The 10,198-nt window shown below is 55.0% G+C and overlaps 1 protein-coding gene across 1 annotated transcript in view; it reads left to right on the top strand.

Moving 5' to 3' along the window:
* The first annotated feature begins 1,457 nt into the window (after positions 1-1,457).
* The window catches only part of TLE2 (transducin-like enhancer of split 2), a 40,962-nt gene continuing 32,221 nt past the window's right edge, over positions 1,458-10,198 (top strand). Inside the window, 2 exon segments of the mRNA XM_011967325.1 lie at positions 1,458-1,496; positions 2,290-2,313. Coding sequence (XP_011822715.1) covers positions 1,458-1,496; positions 2,290-2,313 — 63 coding nt within the window.

Raw genomic sequence — 10,198 nt, 5'->3', positions numbered from 1 at the left:
GGAGTGAGACCTTGTCTTAAAACAATAACAAAGCCGGGCGCGGTGGCTCACGCCTGTAATCCCAACACTTTGGGAGGCTGAGGCGGGCGGATCACGAGGTCAGGAGATCGAGACCATCCCATCCCGGCTCATACAGTAAAACCCCGTCTCTACTAAAAATACAAAAAAACTAGCCGGGTGTGATGGCGGGTGCCTGTAGTCCCAGCTGCTCGGGAGGCTGAGGCACGAGAATCGTTTGAACCCGGGAGGTGGAGATTGCAATGAGCAGAAATCCAGCCACTGCACTCCAGCCTGGTCGACGGAGTGAGACCCTGTCTTATAAAAGAAGATTCAGATTGGGCCGTGCAGCCAGGGGTTTGTTCAACCCCCATCTGTGCTGTGCCTTCCACGGAGACCAGGCTGGGCAAATTTGGGGCCCAGCAATGAGCTCTCCAGGGAAGGAGGGAAGGTGGAGATGGAGACAGAGTCCATGGGGATCCTAGAAGGGTGAGCCCCCAACTTGGTACAGAGGGGTTGTATGTGGTGTGGGTGATGGGGTTGGTGCAATGACCAGAAAGCCCCAGGGGTTTAAAAATGGGGGTTGTCTGGGGTACCAGCCCCAGCTCTGCTTCCACACCCCAAATTGTCCCAGCTGGGCACCGCACATTCCCACACAATAATAACGGTCAGAGCTTTTTCCTCTATCGAGCTATTTGATCCTGTGATGACTCAATGAAGAAGTTTCTATAATTATCCCACCGTACAGGATCACAGTGACGCAGCGGCGGAGGTGGGGTTTGAACCCAGGCTTACACATCAGTGGCACTGGGTCTCACAGCCTCTGGGGGTAGTGCGATCTCTGAGATCTCAGCTGACCCCTACAGGTTGTGTTAGCACAGGGGACCTGGCGTCGCGTCCACCATGCTGTGTGACCTTGGTGAGCCTCTATCCCTCTATCGGCTTGTCCACTTACTCTCCCAATAAATACAGTGTAGCCAGTAGTATGTTGGGGCCTGGGCAGACCATCCACACAGAAGCGAACAGATAGTATGTGTTCAGAGAGCCACGAGGCCTCTGAAGAATGAGAGAAGCTAAGCAGGTAGGAGGAGGGGAGCTACTCTAGCCAGCCTGGCCTCTCTAGGATGTGATGTTTGATCTGAACGGAAGAGAAAAGCTGGCCGTGGTTCAGACAGAGGGAACAACCAGTGCACTTCAGAGGTCTTGAGGCTAGACTCTGTGAGGAACAGGGAGGAGGCCTGTGTGGCTGGAGCAGAGGGGGAGGAGTGGGAGGAGGTGAGAAGAGGGAGGCGATGGAGGTCAGATCACATAGAAGTAGGGAGTTTGGATTTTATTTTGAGGGCAGTAGGGAGCTATGGAAGGTTCTTGAGCAAGGGAGGGATGGGATCTGATTCTTTTTTTTTTTTTTTTGGAGGTGGGGGAGGATACAGTTTTGCTCTTCTTGCCCAGGCTGGAGTGCAATGGCACAGTCTCAGCTCACTGCAATCTCCGCCTCCCAGGTTCAAGCAATTCTGTCTCAGCCTCCCAAGTAGCTGGAATTACAGGCGCCCGCCACCACACCCAGCTAATTTTTGTATTTTTAGTAGAAACGGGGTTTCACCATGTTGACCACGCTGCTCTCGAACCCCTGACTGCAGGCAACCCCTCTGCCTCAGCCCCTCGAAGTGCTGGGATTACAGGCGTGAGCTACCATGCCCAGCCCTGATTCACATTTCAATGGATCATCAAGGATGTGGGCACAATGGAGAATGCATAGCGTAGATGTAGGGTGTGAGGGCAGGGTGGGAAAGAAGGACTATTTAGGACATAGTGGGGGCTGGACACAGTGGTTCACACCTGTAATCCCAGCACTCTGTGAAGCTGAGGCAAGAGGATTGCTTGAGCCCAGGAGTTGAAGACCAGTCTGGGCAACATAGTGAGACCCTGTCTCTGTGAAACATTTTTTAAAAATTAGCTGGGTGTGGTGGTACCCATCTGTGATCCCAGCTACTCCAGAGGCTGAGGAGGAGGATGGCTTGAGCCAAGGGAGGTCAAGGCTGCAGTGAGCTATGATGGTGGCACTGTACTCCAGACTGAGTGACAGAGCGAGACCTTGTCTCAATAATAAGGACAAAATAAAGAAATGTGGGGAATACAAATAACCACCCTTTATGGAGCATTTACTATGTATTATTATTATTATTATTATTGTTATTATTATTATTTTTGAGACGGAGTCTTGCTCTGTTGCCCAGGCTGGAGTGCAGTGGTGTGATCTCGGTTCACTGCAACCTCCGCCTTCTGGATTTCAAGGATTCTCCTGCCTCAGCCTCCTGAGTAGCTGGGATTGCAGGCATGTGCCACTACACCTGGCTAATTCTTCTATTTTTAGTAGAGACAAGGTTTCCCCACATTGGCCAGGCTGGTCTCGAACTCCTGACCTCAGGTGATCCACCCGTCTGGCCTCCCAAAGTGCTGGGATTACAGGCGTGAGCCACTGTGCCCGGCCTACTATGCATTATTGTAAGTACTTTATAGGCCTTATTTGAAGATTCTATTATCAACCTTGCATTCCAGACAAGGAAACCCTAGCAGAGTGAACATGCCTGGCACTGAGCTGCTGTGACTCTGGGACTTCTCCCTCAGCCACCCAGTTCTTACTCAGGGAGAGGCGGGAGTTCCTGAGCCCCTCAGCCAATCCTAGTGCCTCCTGCCATGGGCTCCCAGTCCCTGACTCCCACTGGTTAGAACCCACGGTGACTTCAGCACCCATGCGAAAATAGGTACAGGGGCCCTCTAACTGTAGGGGGTGTCTACCTCTCCCCTACTTCACAGCTGGGGAATGTTCAGAGATCCACACAGCAAAGCTACGGGTCAGAGCCCAAGGCTCACTCTATCACAGGAAAGGGCTTAAGGCTGCCCCATCTTTCTTCTGTCCACTTAGGGTTAGGGTGATCTAAAGGCACTGCTCAAATGAGGCAACTCCTATGCATTCTGCAAAACCCTAGCTTAAATACTGAAGCCTAACACTTTTTTTTTGTTTTTTGTTTTTTTGTTTTGAGACAGAGTCTTACTCTGTTGCCCAGGCTGGAGTGCAGTGGCGTGATCTCGGCTCACTGCAGACTCCACGTCCCAGGTTCAAGCAATTATTCTGCTTCAAGTCTCCTGAGTAGCCGGGACTACAGGAGCGTGCCACCATGCCCGGCTAATTTTTGTATTTTTGGTAGAGACGGTTTCACTGTGTTGGCCAGGCTGGCCTCGAACTCCTGTCCTCAGGCGATCCGCCTGCCTCGGCCTCCTAAAGTGCTGGGATTACAGGCGTGAACCACCACACCCAGCCCCAACATCTATTAAATACTACCACCTAACAGCTAGAAAGCTATCCCAACTTCCCAATGAGGGCGGTAAATCCTGGCTGAGCCTGCCCCGACTCCCACCCCCAGCTCTGATCCTCCCTCACCCCAACCCTGACCACCACGGGGGTTCTGAGAGAGTTGGGCTGTCTTCCCGTCCTCCCAAACTTGGGAGCCCCTCCTTGAGTTTCCACCAAGGTCAGCCCTGGCTGCTCACAGGCAGAACGGCACGGAGTATTGGTTTCATGAATGAGTTTCGTCCAGCAATCTCACTGTGCATGTGGGTAAACTGAGGCTCAAAGAGAGGCCCTGGAGGTTCTAGGGAGATGGCTCCCCATGTTCCTGGGTGGAAGGAAATGTGTGTGTGATTTTTCCGGGGGGGCACACCGCCAAGCGTGGCGGGGAGCTGAGGCTCAGAGGTCACCCGCGAGCCCGGGGCCAGCGGGAGGGGACAGGCCTGGCTGGTGGCCCAGCAGCTCGGCTGGAGGGGGCGGTAGGCAGAGGTTGGCGGTGTCGGAAGCCAAAGGCTTGGCCTCCCCGAGGGAGCCGCTTTCCCGGCCCGGGTCGGATCAATGGGCTGTAATTATACCGCGCCGGGCCGGGAGCCGGCAGGGAGGGAGCGGGAGCTGGCGGGAGGGAGGTAGCGGGCGGGGGAGCGCGGGCCGGAGAGGTACCCACGTTACTTTGATTGACAGCCCGGGCGGGCGCCGCGCGGGAGCTTCTGGGAATCGTAGTCTTTTTCTGAAAACCCGTGCTCTCCTCCAGCTTGCACGCTCGGGGAAACTGAGGCACAAGGACCAGCACCACCCGCCCCCCGATTACCTATAGGCCCATCCCCGCCCCCCAATCTGGGAAATAAAACCGAGCCCGTTCCTGGAGCCTCTAGGCTCGGGTAAGAGCTTCAGGTCTTCAGCGTGACTTAACTACTCTTTGCCTCAGTTTACCTATCTGTGAAATAGGAAGAAAGATGCAACCTCTGCTCCGCTAGCTAGCCGGGATTTTGCAAGGTAGCATATTGCACGAGGGTCCCTTGTTTTTAAGGGGAGATAGGCCAGGCTCGGGGGTGACTCGCTTTCCCTTGTTTCCGAATTATAATGGAGCTTTATCCCCCCGTCCTCCAATCCGGCTGGGCTCGGGCGTCCACCAGGGTCTCAGATTCTAGGGAGGGGGGCCACACTCGCCAAACCCCTCCGGGAGCGCCGAGCTCTCTTCCGATTGGCCCTACTGATCCCAGTGCCTCCTGTCATTGGTTGCTGGTCTCCTTATCCCCATTGGCCAATTTTCCCTGTGACGTCACTGGCCCATGTGGGAGCGCCGCGAGCGGATTGGCTGGCGCCCCCAGCCAACCACCGCGGAGAAAGGAATTTCCACAGTAGCTGGGGCGGCCAGGCTGATTTAAGGTGGTCTGAGCAATCCGGGGTCCCAGCGCAGCTTCTCAGCTTTTTCCTTTTTTTTTTTTTTTTTTTTCCTAAACCCACATCCACATTATAAAACCCTAGCCAGGAACCAGGGACTGAGTCTCTCTGTAGTGGGAAGGGGGAGATCGGCGGCTGAGCTCCTTTTCCCCTCTGGCAGCTTCTTCCCCGATGGTGCAGCTGGGGAAACTGAGGCCCAAAGAGGTGGTCCGTGAAGCCCCGCGCGGCAAATGAAGTGGCTGGGGACTCTGCCCAGGCTGGAACACGCCTGGCAGGTTGCTTCCCTGCTTCCTGCTCTGGCCGGATGTGGTATTTTGGGGAGTTAGGCAGTCACAGGCGGCCAAGGGTTCCCCAGTATCGCACACAGTTGCTGGCAGCTGAGTCTCCCCAGATTCCGCCCGCTGCTTCCAAAGTTAGGGATGTTGCTGCCCAGAGCAGAAACTCCTCCTTCCTGGCGGATCACACACATCAAGGGATGGGGTGTGTTCCTGTGTGCGCGTGTGGTCTTGTGGCTTCTCGGGCAATCCGCAAATCTGTATTTACCCTCCCCGGTGCAATGTGCCTGGTAGAGGGATCTGAAGACTGCTGGGTAAAGATGCCCTCCTCCAGGAAGCCTCCGCTCACTCACCGGGCAGTGCGCTATGTGGCCCTGGGAGGGTACGTGTTCCGTACCTCTGTCCCCGCCAGATGCTCTGGGAGCCCCTCCCTGGAAGGCCTGGGGCTGGGTCCTCTCTAGGGCTCCAGCCTCTTGCAGCACGTGGAGGTGGTCGTAGACTAAATATCCACTTATCCACCAACACCAAGCAGTTTGTGTCCACTGTGTGTGTGTGTACGCACGTATGGAGGGGATGACAGGAGGCTGGGGGAGATGGCTTTTGGAGGAGACAGTTTTTGGGTTAGGCCTTGAAAAAATGGACTTTCTCCAGCCAGAAAAGGAGGGGGAGGGAATTCCAGGAAGAGATAACAAGCAGGGAAAGGCGCAGAGGTGGGAAAGAAAGGACACCAATTAGGTAATCTGGTCAGGGTGGCTGGAGGGGGTTGGGGGTGTGGTGTGATCTGGTGGAGGAAGGTGAAGCTGGCTGGGGCAGGGGTGCAGAGGCTCCAGTGCTAGGCTGAAGAGCTGGACATTTGTCCTTAGGGCAATAGGGAGCCAGGGGAGGGTTTGAGGGAAGGAGGGCCAGGCTCCAACTGAAGATCACCAAAAACAAAGGCTGCTCAGAGGGAGGAGGTGGCTGTGGTCCAGATGGGAGAGAGGACAAAGGCCTGGTCAGGGTGGGGGCTGCTGGGGCGGGGAGAAAGGAGGAGGGTTGCAGGATTGGTGCTGGCAATAGAGGACTAGGCTGATGCTCTGGTTTGGAGTATCTGGGGGGCTGTGTGTGGGGGCCCTGACCGGAGCAGGGGGTAAGAGTCTGAGATCTGGGGAACTTCTAGGGGAGATGCCCAGTTGGTGGCTGGACCCACAGGGCTGGATCTCAGGCTAGGAACCAGAGGTGGAGCCAGAGCTTGCAGCCATCCTCATGAGGCGGTCACTGAAGCCTCGAGGGGGAGGCGGTGTCTCAGAGCCCTGGAAGCCAGAGGTATGGGTCAAGGTGACATTCAGGTGACCGGGCTAAGGAAGGACAGAGACCTATGTTTATTATTTGTTTGTAGAGACGGGGGCGGGGGGGGGCGGGGCAGGGGATGCGGGTCTCGATACGTTGCCCAGGCTGGTCTCAAACTCCTGGCCTCTTTGGCCTCCCAAAGTGCTGGGATTACAGGTTTGAGCCACCACACCTGTGCTTAGAGAGGGACGAGGGCCGCCAGGACAGGAGAGCCCTGCAGAGGGAGGTGAGGCTGCTGTGAGCAAGCGTTGTGATGGAGGTCGAGAAGGAGCCCCTGGGTTTCCAGAGCCGGGGGCTTTGGCAGGAGACGGAAGATCTGGAGGGGTGCAGTGGCTCACACCTGTATCCCAGCACTCGGGAGGCCAATGCGGGTGGATCACCTGCCAGAAGATCGAGACCAGCCTGGCCTGGCCAACATGGTGCAACCCCGTCTCTACTAAAAATACAAAAATTAGCTGGGCGCGGTGGCTCACGCCTATAATCCCAGCACTTTGGGAGGCCGAGACGGGCGGATCACGAGGTCAGGAGATCGAGACCATCCTGGCTAACACAGTGAAACCCCGTCTCTACTAAAAATACAAAAAATCAGCCAGGTGCGGTGGCGGGCGCCTGTAGTCCCAGCTACTCGGGAGGCTGAGGCAGGAGAATGGCGTGAACTTGGGAGGCTGAGCTTGCAGTGCGTCGAGATGGTGCCACTGCACTGCAGCCTGGGCGAGAGAGCGAGACTCCGTCTCAGAAAAAAAAAAAAATTAGGCGTGGTGCATGTCTATAATCCCAGCTACCGGAGAGGCTGAGGCAGGAGAATCACTTGAGCCTGGGCGAGAGAGCGAGACTCCGTCTCAGAAAAAAAAAAAAATTAGGCGTGGTGCATGTCTATAATCCCAGCTACCGGAGAGGCTGAGGCAGGAGAATCACTTGAACCTGGGAGGCAGAGGTTGCAGTGAGCCGAGATCTGTAATCCCAGCTACTTGGGAGGCTGAGGCAAGAGAATCGCTTGAATCTGGGAGGCGGAGGTTGCAGTCAGCCAAGATCATGCCACTGCACTCCAGCCTGGACGACAGCATGACTCTGTCTCAAAAAAACAAACAAAAAAACCACAACCAACAAGAAGGAAGATGTGGGGTGTGGACGGTTGCAGACAATGAGGACAGATGCCACTATGTGTGCTCAAGGTCCTGGCAGGGGAGATGTTGGCCTTCCAGGGGAGTGAAACACCTGCTGAAAAGGGTTTGGAATCAGCACTTCACAGACCCCCGAGAACCTGGAATCACAGGCTCTTGGCAACGTGGAATGATGGCTCTGCCTGTTTGTGAGACTTTGTGAGCAGGGAATGTGGCCAGTGGTTTCTGGCTTTAGGCTGGTTATTGAGCACTTGCCGTGTGCCAGGCCCTGCAGGGACCTAGACAGGCTCAGTCCCTCCACAGCCTTCTTCGTGGTGAGGGAGACAAACAAGGACTCGAACAACCTCCGAGTAAACATACTCACATCCAAAACACACTGTGGGCTGGGCATGGTGGCTCAAGCCCGTAATCGCAGCACTTTGGGAGGCCAAGGCGGGTGGATCATCTGAGGTCAGGAGTTTGAGACCAGCCTGGCCAACATGGCAAAAGCCGGTCCCTACTAAAAATATAAAAATTAGCCAGGCTTGGTGGTGGGCGCCTGTAATCCCAGCTACTCGGGATGCTGAGGCAGGAGAATCACCTGAACCCAGAAGGCGGAGGTTGCAGCAGTGAGCTGAGATCGCACCACTGCACTCCAGAGGCAATAAACAAAACGTTAAAAAAGAGATCATCAAGGGGAAAAGGGGGAGTTTTGTGCAGAGCCTTGTGGGAAGAGAGACAAGCTTGGATTTATTTTGAGGACAATAGGGAGCCAGTGAGTACTACACACACACACACACACACACACGTATCTTTATCCCAGGCTCTCTCTTTTCCTCCCTTCTCAGAGCTGCCCAACCTCATCGTTCAGGTCTCATTTCCAAGGCTACCCTCCCCCAAGAGCCCTCTCCCAGACACCCCCGATAAGCAGGTTTCCTCTTGTTAATTTCTATCACTGCCCCCTAAACTCTTCCTCTGTCTATACAAATAGTCCCATAATTATCAAGCTGTGAACCTGCCTAGCCTGTCACTCACATCCCACAGACTCAGAGAGGGCAGGGATCTGTCTCCTTTATCCTCCCTTATAATCCCAGTGCCTGGAAGGATGCCTGGCACGTCGTAGGTGCTCCGTAAATATCTGTGGGCTGGAAAACGATGGCTTTAAATTTGATAAGGGCTTTTTTTTTTTTTTTTTTTTTTTGAGACAAGGTCGTGTTCTGTCACCCAGGCTGGAGTGCAGTGACGTGATCTCTACTCATCGCAGCCTCGACCTCCTGGGGCTCAGGTATCTCCCGCCTCAGCCCCCCAGCTAGCTGGGACCACAGGTGTGCACCACCATGCCTGGCTAATTATTTTTGCATTTTTTTGGTAGAGATACAAAAAATGCAAACATTTATTTTGTATTGTCGCTGCGTTGTCCACACTGGTCTTGAACTCCTGGGCTCACGCGATCCTCCCTCCTCAGCTTCCCAAAGTGCTGGGGCTACAGGCATGACCCACCACTCCTGGCCCATTGACAAGGGCTCTTGTGCCCATTACAAAATGGGTTTTTGTAACCCTAACCCTTAGGTACCATTAGGTATTCGTTCATCTAAGGGCACAGGTCCAAGCATGATCAAGGGGCATGGATTTTTCTCTGTTCTGTTTCCAGCTGTGCCCCAGTGTCTACTGCAGTGTGTGGTCCACAGTATGCACTCAGTACATGTTTGTTGATTGACTTAACGAACCTCTCCTGAGGTTTCTCCCCAGAGAATAAGAACTTCCCACTCCCCAGGTGGGCCTGAAGGATGCTGGCTGGATGTCTGTGGTTTCTGGTCAGGGCTGGAGCCTTTGCCCTCGGAGAGACTTGAGTCTGATGGCAGAGCTGTGGTTCTTCCAGTTCTAAGTGGGACATGGCCCCTGCCTTCAAGAAACACAGTCTGAGAAGGGAGACAGCCCAGTCCACTGGTGATGGCAGTAGGAATACAATTCCTATCTGTGGAAGTTTGCTCTGTGTAGGGAAATGCTGAGGGCGTTCATGCACCATTTCATTTAAGTGTAGTACCTAGTGCCGTGGCTCCCGCCCGTAATCCCAGCACTTTGGAAGGCCGAAGAGAGAGGAATGAGTCCAGGAGTTCAAGACCAGCCTGGGCAACATAGTGAGACGCTCCTGCTCATCTCTGCAAAAAATTGTAAAATTAGCTGGGCATGGTGGTGCACACCTGTAGTCCCAGCTACTCGAGAAGCTGAGGGGGAAGGATCACTTGAGCCCAGGAGTTCGAGGCTGCGGTGAGCCATGATCGCCCCACTGTACTCCAGCCTGGGCAACACAGCGAGACCCTGTCTCTGCAAAAAATTAAACACTAAAGATCGCGCACCATCCCTGACCTTTTGCAGAGACTACTGAGGCCCCCAGAGGGTGAGGGCCCCGCCCGATCTGGGAAGCAGTGTTTGCTGTGAGATTCCCTTCCTGGCAGGGCTTCCTGCGAGCGCTTGGCAAGGCTGCGTCGTCCTGACCCTTCCATCTCAGCCCAATGTCACTTGCTGAGAAAAGCCATTTCCGACTCCAGAGGGGCCCCCGCCCTCCGCAAGCCCCCCCAACGGTGGGTAACACGATGTGAATTTCTTCACTGGTGTTTCTCCTCCCGCCCCTCCGGGAGGGGGTGGGGACCCTGTTTTGCGGCACTGGGCGCCTCCACACTCGGCCTCAGTTTCCCCACAGGCCCAGGGACTGAAGGAAGGGGGCGGGTGCCCGGGGGCCCGGACGCGCGGGC

This window comes from Mandrillus leucophaeus, unplaced genomic scaffold (assembly GCF_000951045.1).
Source record: "Mandrillus leucophaeus isolate KB7577 unplaced genomic scaffold, Mleu.le_1.0 Scaffold8, whole genome shotgun sequence".
NCBI lineage: Eukaryota > Metazoa > Chordata > Mammalia > Primates > Cercopithecidae > Mandrillus > Mandrillus leucophaeus.
The sequence above is the reverse complement of the archived record's forward strand: the minus strand, read 5'-3'. Positions and strand labels throughout refer to the sequence as shown.